Source organism: Equus quagga, chromosome 2, assembly GCF_021613505.1.
Source record: "Equus quagga isolate Etosha38 chromosome 2, UCLA_HA_Equagga_1.0, whole genome shotgun sequence".
In the NCBI taxonomy this organism is placed as follows: Eukaryota; Metazoa; Chordata; class Mammalia; order Perissodactyla; family Equidae; genus Equus; species Equus quagga.
In genome coordinates this window covers 39408580-39429538 of record NC_060268.1, presented here as the reverse complement: position 1 = coordinate 39429538, position 20959 = coordinate 39408580, and the positions used below count along the sequence as shown (strand labels likewise).

The 20959-nt window shown below is 40.6% G+C and overlaps 2 protein-coding genes across 8 annotated transcripts in view; both read left to right on the top strand.

The window, feature by feature from the left end:
* Positions 1-4946, top strand: part of TMEM87A (transmembrane protein 87A) — a 36483-nt gene extending 31537 nt beyond the window's left edge. For 2 of the 4 annotated variants that reach the window (XM_046649825.1, XM_046649817.1), the window contains exons 18-20: positions 615-667; positions 1085-1115; positions 3689-4946. In XM_046649825.1, coding sequence (XP_046505781.1) covers positions 615-667; positions 1085-1115; positions 3689-3730 — 126 coding nt within the window. In that variant the 3' untranslated portion in view covers positions 3731-4946. Of the gene's footprint in view, positions 1-611; positions 668-1084; positions 1116-3688 lie in introns of all 4 variants that reach the window. The other 2 variants (XM_046649809.1, XM_046649801.1) reach the window with 1 other exon arrangement.
* Positions 4947-6576: 1630 nt separating this feature from the next.
* VPS39 (VPS39 subunit of HOPS complex) overlaps positions 6577-20959 on the top strand; it is a 41379-nt gene continuing 26996 nt past the window's right edge. For 2 of the 4 annotated variants that reach the window (XM_046649751.1, XM_046649742.1), the window contains exons 1-5: positions 6577-6806; positions 14589-14654; positions 19944-19976; positions 20477-20541; positions 20858-20900. In XM_046649751.1, the coding sequence (XP_046505707.1) occupies positions 6734-6806; positions 14589-14654; positions 19944-19976; positions 20477-20541; positions 20858-20900 (280 nt within the window). In that variant the 5' untranslated portion in view covers positions 6577-6733. The remainder of the gene's footprint in view (positions 6807-14588; positions 14655-19943; positions 19977-20476; positions 20542-20857; positions 20901-20959) is intronic. The other 2 variants (XM_046649760.1, XM_046649756.1) reach the window with 1 other exon arrangement.

Genomic DNA, 20959 nt, shown 5'->3' with positions numbered 1-20959 from the left:
TCTTTTTGTAGTAAAAATCAAGGTTTTTTTCAGTCAGCAGTTGTTTTCTTGGGTCTTCTTAGAGTTGTGCATTCAAATCTGTTTAGAATTTATCTCACTTTTTTTTTTTTTTTAAAGATTTTATTTTTTCCTTTTTCTCCCCAAAGCCCCCCGGTACGTAGTTGTGTATTCTTTGTTGTGGGTTCTTCTAGTTGTGGCATGTGGGACGCTGCCTCAGCGTGGTCTGATGAGCAGTGCCATGTCCGTGCCCAGGATTCGAACTAACGAAACACTGGGCCGCCTGCAGCGGAGCGCGCGAACTTAACCACTCGGCCACGGGGCCAGCCCCAGAATTTATCTCACTTTTAAGGAGCAAAGCTTATATGAAGCAAATTCTAGTATTAGACCATTGAGAAGAAAGCATTTAAGGATGTAGGATGTCATTTTATATTTCAGTTATATAGTTTTTTAAATTATTTGACTTTTCTGTTAGCAGTCCCATTTGTTATATGAACATACTACTTCAGAGTGACAAGAGATTAAATTTAAAGATTTTGAGTCCTCTTTAGATCCTTACTTGAGATGTATTGTTTGGTGCATTTTAGTAACAACTGGTATTTGTATGTTCCCAGCAGGAAGATGATTTGAAGTGGGTAGAAGAGAACGTTCCTTCTTCTGTGACAGATGTGTAAGTTTTTGAATCATTACCTCAAGAATCCCATTTCAAAGTTAGTATTACTTTTATTATTTTAAATGAATGAGCTGAAGAGCATACTAATGAGAATGCTTGTAGTTGACTTTAGAAGTAAAAGATTAAATCACTTAAAAGAATATTAAAACATTAAAAAGATGTTAGAAAATAGTTAAAGATTAGGTATGATATACAAACAAAAGTAGCTGGGATTATTCGTTCAGATGACATTTCTGCTTAGAAAGATTTAGCTATAGATCTTCCCAAAATCAATGGGATAATCCTTTTGGAAGTTTTGAGTTCTTTTCCATGGCTATAATTTTAATTAAACATTGGTCCTCTTATAATGCAGAACATGTTTTGTGTTTTCTATGCAACTCCAGTGACACTGATTTGGTATTTTTCTCCCTGCAGAGCACTTCCAGCCCTTCTGGATTCAGATGAGGTTAGTAATCACATCATGTGCATAAACTTTGGGTCTGGTGACTTAACAGGGAGTCATAAGTCCTCTGTTCAGGGAACCTTTACTTATTTGACTCAGTAGTGGCCTGAAGAACTAGAGTTGGTATAGTTGAAAAAGGGTGAGAATAGAAATACTAATATTGGAGCTCAAATATTCAAGAATGTTTCTTTTCTGTACATGTTCTCCTTTTCTTTTCCAAAGTTATATGGTCAGACTTGAGAATGTCTTTGTTTAAATTGTGTAGCAAATACTTTACTCTCCTACTTTGTGGTTCCTTTGTTTTTAAGAAATTCAAATTTAACTCTTATCTAATCTAGGCAAAAATAATAAAGAAAAGTATTGAGAAAGGAATATAGTAGACCAAAACAAAATATAAATTATTTTGAGTTATCTACTGTTCAGTGTTATCTGTGTCACTGTCCTCTTCCAATAGTAAGGATTATAATTTGTACCTCTAATGTTTATGTTGACTTTTAATCTTTTAATATGCCTCCATACAGTTCATCTAGAAGGCTTCACGGTGAAGTTTTATGTAAGAATTTTAGTCTGAGTTCCTGAGAACTCATTTTGGACGTATTCTGAATATTAGGTTATTCTAGAGTCTCCTGATTTCACAAAGCCTTTTGAAAGCATCTGCCCGATTCTGACTCATTGTGTTGGATTGGCTTTCATTTCCCTGACCTGTGGTGTGATGCAGCCCACAGTGTCAGATACCTTAGCCGTTCTGTGTATTGAAGTAATTGAGAGCTCTGCCATTCAGAATTAAACCTATCCGTGTAACACTTCGCTTTCTGTGGTGTATTTTGCAGTTCCAATATCTCCCTCTTGGGATTTTCTTCTGCTAATAATTTGCCTTCAGGGCTTCTGTTTGGCTTCAGCTCTCCAGCCATGCAGCCAGACGGGGCTGAGTATGTGAAACCTAGTTGTGCCATTCATGGGAATACAGGTTTACTATAGTACTTTTGGTAGCACTGACTTCACCCATCTGTTCATGTTCTCCTGTGTGAAAAACCTATTCCAGAACTGAAATGAATTTTAAGAGAAACAAGTTAAATAAGGGACCAAGAATCAAAATGGCACACACTCTTTAGCAGCAACTTTGGATGCTACAGCTAATAGAACAATGTCTTTGAATTCTGAGGAAAATTATTTTCTACCTGGAATTCTATACTCAACTAAATTATCAATATGAGGGTACAATAAACATGTTTTTTAGTTACACAAGAATAAAGTAATTGACATCCTTGTGTGCTTTCTCAGGAAAGTAGTAGAAAATGTTAATTACAGAGTGAGGGAACTAAAAAGAGAAAGACTTGGGATCCAGGAAGTAAAGTCTCCAAGACAGAGACATGAGGATAAATCTCCAGGAAGATGATGTAAGAAACTCTCAGAGTGACAGCAGGGCGACAGGCTTGGAGAGCAGCCAGTCCAGGAGGGAGCAGGAGAACAGAGAGCTTCAGGAGGGGTATTTCTAAGAAAAAAGTGAAAAGGATAGATTAGCTGATGTAATTGATCATATTGAAAAGGGATTTACAGTTCTATGAGAGTTTGGGATAAATTTGTGACGGGTGCTTAGCAAATGAAGCAAAGGAAAAATGAAAAAATAGTAATTAAGGTAAAAAATAGGGTAAGAAAGGAAATTTAATAGTACAGTTTTCTTAATTGAGATGGCATACTGTAAATAATATTTTATAATCAAATGTAGTTTTTTACATGACTTTTTAAAAAATTGAGGTAAAAAAACATAAAATCTACCATCCTAACCATTCTCAAGTGCAAAGTGTTGAGTATATGCACATTGTTGCACAACAGATCTCTAGAACTTTTTCATCAAACATAATTTTAATGAATATATAATATTTCATTATAAGGATACACACAGTTTGTTTATGTAATTTTTTTTTTTTTTTTTTTTTTTTTGCTGAGGAAGATTGGCCCTGAGTTAACATCTGTGCCCATCTTCCTTTACTTTATCTGTGTGGGATACCTGCCACAGCATGGCTTGACAAGTGGTGTGTACATCTGCACCTGGAATCTGAACCGGCGAACCCCTGGCCGCCAAAGCAGAGCGTGTGAAGTTAACTGCTATGCCACCAGGCCGGCCCCTATGATCCTGTATTTTTGAATGCTTAATTCTTTCTAGTATTTTGTTATAATTCTGAGTGTTGGAGTAGAAATGCTTATGGCTAAATCTCTGCCCACATCCTTGACTGTTTCTTCAAGTTTAATTACTGAATCAAAGGAGAGACATTTTTATTAAAGGTTAATCTTAAGTAAATGTTTGTTTCATCATTTTAATTGACTCTCAAATATACAGTTCTTTTCACTTGTGGTTTTCCAGAAGCCTAGAGGTTTTGATTCAGTTAATCTTGGGTGGCTGGACATCTGTATGTCTCAAATCTTCATAGATGGTTAGGCACTCTCTCTCTAAATATTTAATGAACATAAACAAGTACTTGTGGGAAATGTGTGTGTGCATCATCTTTGTAGAAGATATTTGGAATGTAGACCATTTGGAATTAATATACTTAGAATAAACCTTTTTTCCCCCGTAGGAACGAATGATCACACACTTTGAAAGGTCCAAAATGGAGTAAAGAATGGGAAGATGTGCAGTTGAAGATGGCTAGTATCTGGGAAGAGATCAGCTTCTGTGTCAGTCTTTACACTACCCCATGGGATTAAAGGAGGCAGCGACATCCTGATCTGTTCCTTGATCTTTGTGCATTGGAGCTGGCCAGAGGTGTCAGAGCAAGGAGGACTTCTCATTGAAAATAAGTTCATAGGATGAGAAAAATCTACAAGTTTCTTCTTTACAACATTGATGCCCCTTTCCCTCCCATACTCTGACATGGATGTTTATGCAACTTATGTATGTTGTTCCTGAGCCTTCTGTAATGTTTAAATTGTTTAATCTGTCAGACTAAAAAGTTTAACATCTTCTAAAGAACTGTGACATCAACACCGTAATATGTAATCTCCAGGAGCAACTGCCTGTAATTTTTATTTATTTAGGGAGTTACATAGGTGATGGGGGAAATTGTAAATTATCTTTCCATTTCCTGGGAAGCCAAGGTAACATCTTGCAGAGGTAGTTTTGAGAAAAAAAAAGAGTCCTTCTGAGTTAAGGAGCCATGGTTCTATGAATGATGAAAAGGACAGCAAAAAAAAAAAGAAACTGTTACAGTATGATTCACATCATTTAAAAAAGCAAAATCAAGTGCAATTTTGTTTACAAATGGTGTATATTAAAGATTTTTCTATTTCAGATGTACTTTAGAGAGAAATATTAGCTTAACTCTTTTGACATCTGCTATTGTGACACATCCCATTGCTGGCAATGTGGTGCACACTCCCGAACTTTTAACTACTGTTTTGTAAGCCTCCGAGGGCAGCACTGCAGAGACCTAGGCAATGCTTTGTTTGCCTTCTGCCATTCACTGGGTGATGCACTCCGCGCAGAGAGGCACTCCATCAAAGTGCTTGTGAGTGAGCACCCTGCTAAAGGGACTAATGCTTCACAAGCAGGAGCTAACACAAAGGAAACTGGTTCTCCTGGCTTAATTTAAACAGTTTTTCCTGCATGAAGTAGTGTGGAGGCCCTGGACTGCTGCTCATCCTTTAGATCGACTGTTCTTGTATCTGGTATTGGTTTAGAGACTGTTTATAAGAGACATCACAAGGTGATGGGATTCATTGGAAGCACTATATTTCTGTTTTAATGGTTTTGTCCAATTTTGCCTTCTCAAGATTTTTGTTCTACATAGAAAGTTCATGCCACTTTTTAATATAAAAAAATTTTAACAAAATTAATATATTTTTCTCATTTTTTTCCCTAGACTTTCTCTAAAGACCCTTCTTTCTCTACAACTCTCTCTCGTGGGAATTTTCCTTCCGTGGTTTTTATTCTGTCTTATCTTTTGAAATCAATGACCAACACCACCACAGTTTTCACTAAGTCATACTGTAATGGAAGTGTTTACATTTATGTAACATTTCTCTATAGCTGTTTGCTGTGGTGATTTTTTAAAAAATCCCCGAGGCATCATCTCTAAGGAACAATATGAAGAACTGATTACTCCCGGGTTAACACATTACCAAAAGGCTGCTGTTATGTGCTTTTGTTTTTTCCTACTAAAACTTAGCAAGCGAGTAATCGTTATAATGCAGCAGGAGAGTTGGTCACATATCTTTTGAGGCTGGTTAGATGTTGACCTGAGACTAGGGGAAAAAACCCTAATGTGTTAAGCAGGAGTGTATAGTACAAATTCTCTAGCCTGGGATCTGCTTTTTTCTGCTTTATCTTATGGCTGCTTATGTTACTGTGATTGGGTATATGTATCATTTTTTAGAACAGGTTCAGAAGAAATTTATAGTTTCACACTGACCTGTTACCTTAGAGTTTAATTGTTGATTTTGGTCTCAGTCTTTGGACCTGGAACTGCTAGGTATTAGACCTTCTTCCATTACAGCAGCTGGCAAGTCTAAATTTTCAAGGTGTTGGGTTTCTGTGGTGAAAATCAGCCATAACACGAGATTTGTTTAGCAATTCTTGTGTTTCTTACTACTTGAAGTGACTTCATTTGATTATCAGATACAGCACTTGGTAAAGATGGGACAATATTCCTAATTTACAGATGAAGAAACTGACATTGTGTAAAAGTAAAGTGACCAGGCTCGGTTTTTTTACTTCTATATCATAGACTCCTTTTCTTTTACATTTTTGCTTTCAACCTTAAATGCTTAATTTTATGACACACCTGCTATCTTCTTCGGGGGAAACTGCCAGATACAGACATCCTTGTGGTGGTTCTCAAACTTTAAAAGTGCATGGATTCACCTTGGGGACTTACCCAAACACAGACTGCTGGACTCCCTACTCCAGTTTCTGACTCAGTAGGGCTGGAATGAGGCCTGAGACTGCATTTCTAACAAGTTCCCAGGTGATGCTGACGCTGCTGATTTGGGAACCACTGGCCTACAATCACCTTTAAAATGCAAGGGTAAGGTACTTGAACTGGTTGGGGTTATTACTAAAACCATTTATCGAGTGCTTAGAGTGTGTCAGGCTTTGGCAAGCGCTCACAACGCTAGCAGATACGTAACACTACCATCATTTTGCAGATAACAAAACTAAGGCCTCTGGAGATTCTTAATTTCTTAAAAGTCACAGGTCATCTCCTAAATAGATTTCCATCCCAGGTCTAACTGGCGCCAAAGCCCGAATTCTTCACCACCACGTTACACTGCCTAAGGCAATGCTAAGATTAAGATCTTTTTCCTTTCTCGTTAACCCCTTGGCTACTCGGGCTCCACTCGGGGAAGTTCTGGGTGCCAGACGAAGACTCCCAAGCACCCGGCCATTCCTCGAAGGTGCATTAGCGGCCGGGGCGGAAGGGGCGGGGCTTGGGCGGCGGAAGGGGCGGGCTTAGCCCAGCAGGAAGTCCGCTGTTGATGATGGCTCTGTTGCGGAAGGGCCTGTAGCTGGGGTCGCTGGCCGGGTCCTGGTCGGCCCTTTCCTTGGCCTGGTTCTGGCCCGCGCCGAGCCCGGCCCAACTCACTCCGGGTGAGACTGCCGCGACGATTCTCTGCTCGCCGCCATGCACGACGCCTTCGAGCCGGTGCCGATCTTAGAAAAGCTGCCTCTGCAGATCGACTGTCTGGCTGCCTGGGGTGAGCCGAGGGGCCGAGGGGCCGAGGGGCCGAGGCCAGGTCAGCGCGCGAGCAGTCCGGACCTTTCACGAGGCTAGGGAAGTGGTCAGGCGTCTGGCTGTGTGGGCTCCGGTCGGACGCTGTCCGAGAGGGGCCTGGGATGAGGAGGGCAGAGCACTGTAGACAGCGAGGGCGGTGGGGCTGTTTGGGCCATCCCCACAGACTCAGGCATCTTAGGGACGTTCCACTCGCCCTTGCTCTCGGTACAGAGATGGAGGTTGAGCTTTCCTTATGAATTGTGCTCAGTTTTGGCTTATTTCGATTCCCAAGAAGTCGTTAGTTTGGAGGGACAAAAAGTGGGAAGTTCTCAGCCTGCCAGGGCCTTGAACTTGTCCAAATGATTGTGTTGTTTTCTAGGTGAAAGACAGCCCTTGGTGGGGGCGTTGAACAAGTTAACGCCATATGCCTTTTTTCCCTTAGTGATCACTCGTCATTCTCATTACTGTTGGTAACTCACGTTGTTACTCTAAACTCTTAACCTAGCCAAGTGGTTGATTGCCTTCTCTTCAAAGTGCCCAAGTTACCCAGCTCTGTGGGTAGAAGAGCATCATTCGAGGCTGTCATGACATCTAACCCATAAAAACTTGCATAATCCTCTTGGGATTGGCCAGTGCAGAAAGCATGGTCTGGCATCTCTTGAATGCTCCAGGATGCATATGATTTAAGGGGTCTAAACCTTGACTCTTAACTATGAACATTATGCTCTTATCTATGAGCAATTGTGTCTGCTCACAGCCACCGAAGAACTGACAAATAATTTAAATCTTTCTTGTCAGTGTCTGGGTCGGAGAAATCCAGGGCCGTAAAAAGGTGGCTCAGAACTCTAATCGTATCTTACACTGAGCTAGGGAGCCATGATGGGCCTGGTGGAATCTTGGTGGTGGCTGGCATCTTATCCATCCTCTGTGGATGTGGCACCCGGTCAGCCTTGCAGAGTTCTTCACTGCCTCTTCAGTAGGGTGCTTTCACTACAGATCTTCATGTTAACGTGCACCTCTCCTGTCTTTAGGAGCCCTGGGCCTCTTTAAAATCACACCTCTGCACTAAGCTGTCCTGGTCCTTTTCATTCCCCTGTTTCTTCATCAAATATGTATTAAGTACCTATATGGACCAGTCTGTCTGGTAGGGACAGGAATACAAGGATGAGTAAGAAACAGTGCCTGTGCTCCTAGGACACACAGTAGAGGACAAAGATGTATGAACAGATTATGATACAAGTTAAATGACACAAGAGACATATGCTGCCTATTATGGGAACATGGAAGGGGGTACCCAACTCAGCCTAGGACATATGCTGCTGAAAGGAGGGATGGAGCTGCTTACCACACTTTTCTTAGCTTGTCAGAATCCTTGACTCTCATACCCTATGGGATAGTAGTACGTATAGCTCAACCTCTTCACCAACTCCGCTTTGTTATGGTAAAGATTCCCTACACCTGTGCTTTTCACAACATTGTTTTGAAATGATAGGTAGCTTTTCGCCTGCCTTGATCTCCAACCAAACAGGAAAAGTGCCCTTTGCCTCCTAGGATGCTGTGGTAGGTATTGGGCTATAAGAGGCCATTTACTACCCCTGCCTCCAAAATACTTTATTTTAATATTTTAGCAGCAACATTTCTATTTCTAGTCATTACTCCTTTTATCTCTGCTGTGTCCTAAAGTGGAAAGTTCATCCAGGAACCTCCAGGAGCCAGATCACGCAGGGCCAGACAAATTTGAGCTGGAAGATGTCGTAGAGATGCCATAATCTTTCTCCTTGGAGATGGAAATGGTGAGGATACTGATGATGATGACTTCTTCCTAAACTCTAGAGTTATGGAATCCAGCTGTCTTTTCAGCATCTTCACCTGGATGTCTAATAGCGTGGCCAAAACAGTTCTTGATTCCATTCTCCCAAAACATGCTTGTCTCTCTGTATCCCACACTTCAACAAATGGCATTTCTCTTTACCTATTTGGCTAATGCCAAAAGCCCTGGAATCATTCTTAACTTCTCTTGTTCTCTTATACATCACATCTAGTCCATCAGCAAATCTCATGTACTCTATCTCTAGAATAAATCTAGAATCCAGTCACTTCTCTCTATCTCCACTCTTTCTACTTTTGACAAGGCACCATCTTCTCTCATCTGAACTACTGTAGTAGTCTCCTGACTGATCACCTGGTGTTTACCGTTGTGCCATTTTTAATTTTCTGTTCACACAGAGGCAGAGTGATCCTTTGAAAACTTAATCTAATCACATCTCTCTTCTGCTTAAAACCCTCCCGTAGTTTCCCATCACAACTGGAATAAGTTCCCAAGTCCTTACCATGGTTGGCTACATCTGACATGATTAGACCTCTGGTTATTTGCCTGACTTTATCTCCTATGCTTTTACCCCTTGCTCCTTTCTGGTACTAGTCACACCATCTTCCTTGTTCCCTGAACACACAAAGCATGTAAATACCTCAGGGCCTTTGCACTTGCTGTTTCCACCACCTGGCACTCTCTTGCCCTGCATACTACATGGCTCATTCCTCATCTCATTCAGGTCTCTGCTGAAATATCACGTAAATCAGCAACACCTTCCCTAAGTATCTTATATGAAAGAGAATGCCTCATCTACCATTGTGCTATTCTCTTACTCAGCCTTATCCTTCTTATCATGGATTGCCACCTAATGCTATTTTATGTATTATTGTCTCCTCTAATCGATATTAGAATATAAATTCCTTCATAGCAGGAACTTTGTTTTGTACATTGCTTTATTTGCAGTGCCTGGAACAGTTCCTGACTCATGATGGGTATTCATTATGTATTTAATTAATTAATAATGGTATTAATAGAATAGCCTCCATTTATTGAGTATTAATCTGTATTAAGCTTTTATGAAATAATAACTCCATTTTGCAAAGGAAGAACCTGAGAATTTAAGTAATTTTTCCAAGGTTACATACCCAGTAAATCATGTCTGCTTCTAGAGCCTGGTTCTCAAACTTTAATATATATTCCAAGCCTGTAAAAAAATGCAGATTTGTCTGTATGTGTATTTGTATGTGTGTATACACAATCATATTTACTTATTCAAAGAAACAGTGGAAAGATAAATCAAAAATTACTGAAGTGGTTACCTGTAGCAGAAAGGAGAGAACATGGAGCGGGCAGGATGGGAGCCCGACTTCTCAGTTTTAGCTTTGGAACTATGTAAATGTCTCATGTAATAAATTAAATTTAAAAACGCAAATTTCAGGGCACCACCGCAAAATCATTGACTCACAATCTCTGGGAGCAGGGCTCAGGAATGTGCATTTTTAGTAAGTCCAAGCAATTCTGATCTGCCTCATCAGGAGCCTACACTTTGAGAAACACTGTTGTTTGCCCCATGACCCAAAGAAGGGCCGTGACTACCACCTTATTCATCTCTGTATTCCCTGCAGTGGCCAGCGTTGGGCCAGGAATGGAATTGTTTATGACATGAGGTTGGACTGGGTTGCACTGTTGGACAGAGCTTCATTAGGGTAATTATGAGCAAGAGGGCCCAGCCTTACTCACTTCCCAGGAGGGATCACACAAGTCCAATCTTGTGGCCCGGAATTGGGCCATCAGGAATTTTCTAGGGCTGACTCTCGTTTGTTTACGTGTGTGTTACCCATTTGTGTAGTGTGTTCTACTTTCTGATATGCAGTGTTGAGCTTCAGAAGGCACTGTCTACTCTGTGCTGTGCCTGCTCTGCAGGCTTCTCATTCTGTGTGTCTTGCATGCATGGATGTGTTATATGGTGACATGTTACAGAGCATGCAGGCCCAACATGGGTCAGGTCCTCTGGCCACCTGAGCTCCCACTGATTTCTGTAACCAAATCAAGCCTCTTCAGGGTTCTGTGCTATTATTATGTCTGGATGATACACTGTTTTTCCTTAAAAGTTTGAGGATTAGGAATGAGTATGTGTGTGGTGCTTTCACTACTTAAAAGAGAATTGTTACAATATTTTGCATATATGATAAATGCATTTTTCCTCAGTACCTCCAATGGAAAGTTTGAGAAGGGTCAAATAAAATTTCAATTAAAAATATTCTTTACAAATTTTGGTGAATTTATCTGATACTGTTTTATGACCAATAAGGTAGGCATTTGATAAGAAACATCTATTGGTGAATAAACATTTCAGTGAAAATGGAAAGTAGACTCTCCAGTGTCATGCTTAGGATTTTGACTTCATATTTTGGTAGTGCAGCTTCATGAGGATTTTTTTTTTTTTTTTCCCTAAAGATTGGCACCTGGGCTAACAACTGTTGCCAGTCTTTTTGTTGTTTTTTTTCCCCTGCTTTATCTCCCCAAACCCCCCGTGTACATGGCTTATCTTAGTTGCAGGTCCTTCTAGTTGTGGGATGTGGGACGCCACCTCAACTTAACCACTCGGTCACGGAGCCGGCCCCTCATGAGGATTTTTTAAGTCCCAGTGTGACAACATTGGCGGTCTGCTTTAAGTAACCGACCGTAAACATGGAAGGATGTGTAGACTGAGACCAGTTGAGGCCATCACGTGGGTCCCTGGAGAGACTGTCGGGGAGAGGGCTGTTGTGAGGTACCCTGTAGAGGTGAAATTGGCAGGCCTTGGCAGACTTGGGAGGAAGCTGAAGCTGTTAAAAGAGATAAAAACAGGACCTGGCAGGGGTCTGGGAGGCAGAGTGGAGAGGGAAGGATGGGGAAGATGGTCAACATTAAGTTCACCTTTTGATTATAAATTTGTATGTTTGTTATAAGTGCATTTTAAAAAAAAATTCCACTTCATTTTATTTATATCTGAAATTTCAGTGGGTGTCCCCAAAATCAACCTCAATATTCCAATTGCTCAATATAGTGATATCTGTAAGTAGAGTTCTAAACGTAATATCTTTTACAAAGCAAGCATTGTGAACTGAATTTTTTTCTGTGTTCTGCTCCAGTATAAATCTCCAGCATTCCATTAGAGCTGGGTGTTATTTCTGATTTCCATCTATGTCGTTAAGAGCACACAGTGTCTTACTTTCTGTGTCCTGCCTCTGCTTTAAAACAAAAAAATAAAAGAAGACAGGATGACTCTTTCTGGAAGACTAAGGACATCAACCTGGAGAAGTGTTCCTGATGTGGCTCCTGACCTGTTTTATAACTAGAACCGCTGCCTTTCAGACAACCGCTGGCCAACACCCATTCTTTTGACGTGGGATCCCTTACCAAGTGCATTACAGCAGGTGGTTAGGGATCAGACCGATTGGGGTTAGAATCCTGCCTCTGCCACTTACTACACGTGTGACTCTGGACAAGTTACTTATCTCATGGGCCTCAACTTCCTCGTTTGTAAAATGGGGATTTTAAAAAAGGACATACTTCAAAGGATAGTTGTGAGGATGAGTGAAATAACATGAAACGTGCTTAGCATTTCCTGCTGCTCAATAAAGGCTATCTATTTGTCCCGTTATCCAATATTTTATTTTTCAAAGGATCAGGAGAGCTTATGAAAAGAATGAGTGACCTTTGTGTTACAGCATCAGAAAGCTGAGGAAGCATCTGCACATGCTGAACTTCCCTTAATGATTTCATAGAGATCTGTTAGGGTAATTATTTAAATCATTTTGGAGCCTCTTTATATTTCGCCTTGACGAGTGTCTTCCAAAATGAGGACCCTGAACCAACAGCATCAGCGTCACCTGGGAACTTGTTAAAAATGCAAATTCATGACGGGCCCTGTGGCTGAGTAGTTAAAGTTCTGTGCGCTCTGCCTCGGTGGCCTGGGGTTCACAGGTTCGGATCCCGGGTGCAGACCTACTCAGCTCATCAGGCATGCTGTGGAGTCTTCCCACATACAAAGTAGAGGAAGACTGGCATGGATGTCAGCTCAGGGCGAATCTTCCTCAAGCAAAAAAAAAGAGGAGGATTGACAATGGATGTTAGCTCAGGGCTAATCACACACACACACACACACACACACACACTCAAATTCCCAGGCCTACTTCCAAAACATTCCAAAACAACTGAATCAGAAACTGAAGGCAGGGCTTCAGTTTTGTTTTGTTTTTTTTAAAGATTGGCACCTGGGCTAACATCTGTTGCCAGTCTTCCTTTTTTTTTTTCCTGCTTTATCTCCCCAAACCCCCCCTGCACACAGCTGTACATCTTAGTTGCAGGTCCTTCTAGTTGTGGGATGTGGGATGCCACCTCAATGTGGCTTGATGAGCGGTGCCGTGTCCGCGCCCAGGATCTGAACCCTGGGCTGCCGCAGCGGGCATGCGAACTTAACCCCTTGGCCACGGAGCCGGCCCAGGGCGTCAGTTTGTTTTAACAAACCCTCAAATAATTCTCAGACACATTAGGGTTAAGAACCACTGGCCTAGACCATCTTCTTTTTTTTAATAAGAGCTTTATTGGAATGTAATTAATATATCATACAATTCACCCATTTAAAGTGTACAATTCAGTGGTTTTTAGTACATTCACAGAGTTGCCACATGAATTTTAGAACATTTTCATCACCCTAAAAAGAAACCCTGTCCACATTAGCAGTCACTCCCCATTTTCCCCCGAGCCCACCAGCCCTAGGCAGCCACTAATCTTTCTGTCTCTATAGATTTGCCTGTTCTGGACATTTCATAGAAATAGAATCAGACAATATGTAGCCTCTTTTGTCTGGCTTCTTTCACTTAGCATGGCAGGTTCATCCCTATTGTAGCATGTAACAGTGCTTTGGTTTTTTTTTTTTTTAGTGAGGGAGATTGGGCCTAGCTAAGGTCTATTACCAGTCTTCCTCCTTTTGCTTGAGAAAGATTGGCCCTGAGCTAACATCTGTGCCAATCTTTCCTCCATTTTGTATGTGGGATGCCTCTGCAGTGTGGCTTGATGAGTGGTGTAGGTTGGTGCCTGGGATCCGAATCTGTGAACCTGGGCCACCGAATTGGAGTACGCTGAACTTAATCACTATGCCACTGGGCTGGCCCCAACAGTGCTTCATTTTAAAGTCTGGCTAATGTTCCATTGTATGGATATGCCGCATTTTGTTTATCCATTCTTCAGTTGATGGACATCTGCACTGTTTCTACCTTTTGACTATTACAAATGATGCTACTATGAACATTTATGTACAAATTTTTGTGTGGGCATATGTTTTCATTTCTCTTGTGTGTATGCCCATGGGTGGAATTGCTAGGTTCTATGGTAACCCTATGTTTTAATCTTTTGAGGAACTGCCGGACTGTTTCCCAAAGTGACTGCACCGTTTTATATTCCTGCCAACAATGTGAGGGTTCCAGTCTCTTCCTATCTTTGTCAACACTTGTTATTATCTGCTAGACCATCTTTTGAGATAATTCTGTAAATTCGAAATGCTGTGGCACTTCTTATTTCCCCTAAAGTAAAACCATTGAACCTTCAAAGGATGCCTTTTAGTTGTTATTTCTGAGATTAGGTACGTAGTTTCATGTTTATACTATCCATTTTATGATTTTATAAACTTCCATCATGTTTTTAGTCAGTTTAATTTTGAAACAGTAAAGCCAGAGATGTTTTTTATTCTCTAAAATGTCTAGCTTAGTAATTGTTCGATAAATACTTTTTTGTTTGGTTGATTCTCAAACATATCTTGCATATAAACATTCTTTACCTTTGCAAATCACCTGCTATCAAAAGCAATTCATTTTCTTGACCCGTTGATTTCTGATTACAAGCCCCAGCTAAAGAAATAGGGTCTTACTAAAGCTGACTGACCTTTCTCACAGCTCTTTTCTTTTCCAGAGGAATGGCTTCTCGTTGGAACCAAACAAGGACATCTTCTTCTCTATAGGATTCGGAAGGATGTTGGTAAGTGGCAACTTTCCAGGACTGAGAAAGAGGCGGCTTACTGCTCGTGTAAAAAAAAAAGTTTTGATTGTCAGCTAGCATACAACTGTGACATCAGTGATTCCTGGGCCGTTAAAGGAGTGATTGGGGGTTGGGGTAGTGCAGTGGGAAAGTGGGGAGAAATGTGAGAATCTCCAGCGTTTGTTGTTTTTTTTGGCTATATCTGGGAGATGGGGCTGGATATTTCCCCCCTTCTCACTTCTCGGAGACTCACTGTCAGAAACAAGAAATAGTACTGATGGGAATAAGATTCTTATGTAAATGGTGTGGTAGGAAACGAAATTAGGAGTCATTGATTTAAAAGATCTTGTTAACTTACGGGGGTTAGGCTGGGACAGAGAGGCCCTGGGTTTGAGTCCAGCTTTATTTCTTGGCTGCGTGGCTGTTGAGTAGGTCCTTTCCAATGTCAATTTCCTCTTCTATAAAATAGTATCTTTGTCACAAAATTGTTGGGGTCAGGTGCAAGGGCTTTGAAAACTAAAGCTCTAATCAAATGTGACTTTGTCAGTAAAAATGTAGACTAATAAGTAAAAGTATTTGAAATTTATTCTTTTAGAGTATCATCTAGTGGGAAAAAAGGTACCTCACTCTCTTTTCCTAATTTTATTTCTGTGCTTTCTTTATGAAAAATTGATGTGTTTGGATACTATACCCTGGAGCTACAGAATCTGTAGAAATCTGCTGTTAATGACAGGCTAGGTTGAACCATATGAAACTGTCTCTATTTGACCATATTAGAAAAAAACAAATTTCCTAGCTTTCAACCTAATAGCTTAAGGTAAGAGTGGAAATAGAACCTTCTCTTTGGAACCTGGAGCAGGGGTGGCATTGGAGAAAAAGAGCATTAACCAGTGTAGGGGAGGAAAAAATTCTTTTTCCCTCTACCCATCTAAGGTTCATTGGCTGTAAATTAGATTGACAAAAGACAGATTAACAAGAGAAAAACAAGCAGAAGTTTATGAACATGTACATGACACATATACATGGGAGCACTCAATGATGAGGGACTCAATGGGGTGGTTAGAACTTGGGCTTACAGAGCATCTTAACAAGCAAAGAATAAATTTTTAGAGAAGCAACAAGACAAGACAAAGAAAAGGACTTTGGTGGCCAGTTGTGGGAAGACAAATGTACGGGGGAAGCTGTTTGGAGATGTTTGTCATGTAGATCCCTCTGGGCTCATAAGGGTCTAGAGTTATCTCCAGTGATTAAATTCTGTCCTTTCTGGTGGAGAGGGGAGTGGGGGATACCTTTGTACATTTATGCCCTGCTTTTGGGCAATTTGAAGTGAGTGAGCAGAGAGCTTCTCTTGTGTGTGCTTCTTCTCAATTGCCTTTATCTCAAAATAATCCTTATGCCAAAGCAGCATGTTTTGGAATGGCACATTCTGCTGCCCTCGCTGGTGCGGCAGGGGAAGAGGAAGCACTTGGTCAGGTTCTGTGGTGGGATAAGGAGAGAAACCAGAAGATCGAAACAGAGGGTTTATTTCATTTCTAAGTGTTTCAACTTTCCTTTAAATCAGGAGTCAGCAAATTTATTCCAAAAAGGACCAAATAGTAAATATTTTAGGCTTTGCAGGCCATAAGCTCTCTGTCTTGACTACTCAACTGCCGTTGTAGCAAAAAAGCAGTCGTAGACAATGTGTAAATGATGACTGTGTTCCAGTAAAACTTTATTTGCAAAAACTTTTGGAGGGCTGGATTGGACCCATGGATGGTACTTTGCTGGCCCTTGCTTTAAAGTTTTAGTTCTCAGAGCCAGAATATTTGCATTCTATGACATCTACCCAGTCTATAATTTAAAAACTAAGCTTGCCTTGGATTTTATTCAGCATTCAACAACTGTGTTTGGACTATCTACTGTGGGCTCAGATACTGTGCAGGACAGGGAGATAAGAGAGTCTGATATTCTTACCCCGATAGATAATTCGTTCTTTGTGCCATCAAATAATAAACACTACGATCAAGTGATTTATTTAGTATATCATTTCTGTATGGGTTTTGAGGAATTGAAAACTAGACTGTAAAAATAAACCATTCAACGTAGTATAGACTCAAACTGGTAATATTAGTGTTAATCTGACTTGGAACCCTGTTGGTGACTGCTCCTTGCCCTGTTGTTCAATTCGCCATGGAATCTTTGACAAGTTATTTAATATTCTTGGGCCTTGCTTTCCCCATAGGTAACTTGAATAACAATATTAAGCTACCTTAGACAATTAGGAAAGGAAACTGGTTAGAAACTTCACTTCTCCCTAAACCCTTAGAGAACAGTTCAGTTCTGGCCCAGCTCTGGTCTGCTTAGGGACCAGAAATAGACCTGGGCCACCATGAATCATCTGTGGAACTAACTTGGTTTCTAAATTTGAGATATTTCAAACCTAGATAGGGCTGCAATTAGACTGTCTTTCTGAGGAAAGGGAGAGAGTAATAAGATGTTATAGAAAGACTAAGATTAAGGGGACTGGGTTCTGATCTGCTCTGAGCTGATCCTTTGAGCTCATAAACATCTCTTGGCCTCATTCTACTCTTAAACAGGGGTTAGGTTAGTTTGCATCTAAGGCCTTAATAATTTTAGGTTTACTTCATTGGCACCGTCACCCTAGAGCAGCAGTTCTCAAAGTGTGATCTGTAGACCCCAGGGGGTTCCCAAGATCGTTTCAGAGGATCCACAAGGTCAAAACTAAGTTCACGGTAACACCAAATGTTATTTGTTTTTTTTCACTGACACTTACTGACATTTGCACTGATGGTACAAAAGAAATGGCAGCTGAAACTGCTGGCCCCTTAGCACAAGTTCAAGGCAGTGGTCAGCAAACTTGTTAGTACCAAACTGTGCTAGTGGTCATTGTGTTGTTCTTCAGCATGCACTCACGGTGGTTTTTGTTTTTGTTTTTTTTAAAGCCAGCTTCACCTAAGAATGTTCTTGGTGAGGCAGTAAAATTATTCTTTTTTTATATTTTGACCTTTTAGAACACATCTTTTTAATAAGCTCTGTGATGTAATAGGAAGTACCTTTTTGTGTGACAGGGTAGGAAACATTATGGTTGTCTGGTGTAAAAGTTTTTATGTGATTGAGTTATGAGCTGAACTGGCCACTTTTTCATGGAGCATCACTTTTGCTTGAAAGAGTAACAGATAGACTATGGTTTTTCAGACCATTTGGGTATTTGGTAGGTGTTTTCTCAAAAATGAGCAAAAAGAACCTGTCACTTCAAAGAAAACAACTGGCAGTATTTGTTGCTAATGATAAAGTTAGAGCTTTCAAGAGAAAATGAGAATTGTGAAAAAATTGTTTCTGCCCCTAGGAGTTTGACAGCTTCTCAATACTTCAAGATTTTTCTGATGAGATTTGGGGTGATTTTTTTTTTTTAATCCTATGACAAAATGTGCCAACATTTGGAAAATCTGTATAACTCAATGAACCTATATTTTCCAATGCATGAAGTTTCTAAATCATGTGTGAGTAAAAGATTCATTCAAAGTGTAAGATAGACCAATGGATTTTAATCTAACAGAAAAGTTTATTAATAGGTTTCAGATTCCATATTGTAAGAAATTCCACTTGTCAAGTTTTGGTATAGTATCAAAGAAGATGCACAATTATCTGAAAAAGCTATTAAAATATTCCCCCATTTTCCAACTATGTGTCCTTGTGAAGACAGATTTTTGTCATATACTTAAGCCAAAACAATGTATCAAAATAGATTAAATGCAGAAACAGATGTGAGAGTCAGCTGTCTTAAGCCAGACAATAAACAGATTTGTAAAAATGTAAAGCAGAGCATTTTTTAATTCATAAAAATAGTTAATATTCCTTAAAATATGTTATTTATGCTAACGTATAATGGACTTATTACTGTTATTTTATTTTATTTTTTTTTAAATCAAGCAATGCATTTTTTTTTTTTTAAAGATTTTATTTTTTCCTTTTTCTCCCCAAAGCCCCCTGGTACATAGTTGTGTATTCTTCGTTGTGGGTTCCTCTAGTTGTGGCATGTGGGACGCTGCCTCAGCGTGGTCTGACGAGCAGTGCTATGTCCGCACCCAGGATTCGAACCGACGAAACACTGGGCCGCCTGCAGCGGAGTGCGCGAACTTAACCACTCGGCCACGGGGCCAGCCCCATATTACTGTTATTTTTAAATGAGTCAATAAATGCATCTTTTTAAAGTTTCTTGGGGGGCCAGCCCGGTGGTGCAGTGGTTAAGTGCACACATTCCGCTTCTCGGGCCTGGGGTTTGCCCATTCGGATCCTGGGTGTGGACATGGCACCTCTTGGCAAAAGCCATGCTGTGGTAGGCGTCCCACATAGAAAGTAGAGGAAGATGGGCATGGATGTTAGCTCAGGGCCAGGCTTCCTCAGAAAAAAAGAGGAGGATTGGCAGTAGTTAGCTCAGGGCTAATCTTCCTCAGGAAAAAAAAAAAAATTTCTTGGTTTTAATTTCTGATATGGTAAGTAGTGATAGATATAACCCATGTAAAAGTTTCAAGGTCCTCAATAATTTTAAGATTATGAAGGGTTTCCTGAAACCAAGAAGTTTGAAAATCTCTGCCCTAGATAATTCTGCTTATATAGAGAATTGTTAGAAGTAATAATAAAGCTCTTTTCAAATACAGAACTCTTTTCAAGCAGGAAGTGGCTGAATTACTTTTTTTCTTGTGAAATATAATGGCAGAATCCAGGGCATGTTCTTGAATCTGCCAGAGCTTCAGGGCCCCTTCTTTATCTCCTCTGCTGAGGCACACATGGAGGAAGTAAGACTAGCTTTGGTGAGACGGGCACTTGGGTCTGCTCAAAGAATCTCCACCGACTTCCTGGGGACAGGGGCACAGCTAGCTGCGGGGAGCAGCCTGTGGGCAGCAGTGTGGACAGTCTCTCCATGAGCCGGGAGGCAGGTAGCAGGGTTGTGCTCAGCACACAGGCTTTAGATCCAGCCCCAGGTTTGCTTCTGGGTTGTCTCACCATACTACCTAACTGCTTGACCCATCAGGTCTCTCACATGTAAAGTTGAGTAATAATACCTCCTTCTTGGGGTGGTTGTGAAGTTACAGAAAATATACATAAATTTTTAAACCCAGAACCTGGCACCTCATTGTTGCTTAGTTAATGATAGCTGCTGTTATTATTATGATGACTATTCTTTTTCTCTCTCTGGTGACTTTTGAGGCTGAATGTTTTTGCTATCCCGGCACGGCTGGCTTCACATGTTTTTATGGAATATAACTTTCTTCCCCTTTTTCACGACAGTGCCAGCAGATGTAGCATCACCTGAAAGTGGCCGTAAGTGTAGATGCATTAAATTGCTTTAGCTCTGGTTATGGTCTTGAGCGTTTGCCCTGTCCTATGAGGCAGGGCATACGGTAGCTGCTAGGATTCAGTTGGTCTGCGTCCAAGGATGCTTTGGGCTGGGTTTCATTGCTTGGGCTCTTATATGTGACTGTTACTTTGTACACTCTTTTTTGTGAAACACTTTGCCAAGGTACTATTTTGTAGGGCAAGACCTTCAGACTCGTAAGTACCTTGCAGCCTCAGTAAACTTCTGTGGTGTGATCCTTTCTGCTAATGCCAAGTGAAGGTGCATGGAACTCTCTGGTTTAAAATTGGAGTTGAAAGCAGCTTACTATGCTCAGTGAAGACTTTAGGTTTTAGAGCTCCAACTAATGGTCTTTTAGGAATTCTGGAAGATTCTGTAGGAGAGCAGTATGCAGCAGCATTTTTTGTTGTAATTTTTATATGTATCCCTGTGTTTGGAACTGTGAGTGTTTATTTCTTTTCCATAGGTTGCAACAGGTTTGAAGTGACACTAGAGAAATCCAATAAGAACTTCTCCAAAAAGATTCAGCAGGTAGGCAGTGATGGTGGTCACTACAAGAATATTTGACTTCTATGAGACCATCTCAAAGCTAGGAGCTTGGCAACGTTGTTTATTAATCTTTGAATCCTCTGCTCTCTGTCCTCCCATGTGCGCAGGGATCTCGTCCAACCGTCATGTGGCTGAGATCCTCTTTCACAAGCGAACTTTATGATTGCACATAAATATAAGTCAGATCCTTTTCAGTGGTATAGGCTCTTTAGTCACTTTTTAGTACTGTAGTTAAATGAGCAGTTGCTAAATCTTGTCAGAAATGTTTAATTGAGTCTAATGATTTGCTATTTTCCAGATCCATGTGGTTTCCCAGTTTAAGATTCTGGTCAGCTTGTTAGGTAAGAAAATGTAGGTTACATTTGTATTTCATGTGTCAAAAAACAAAAGCTATGCCCTA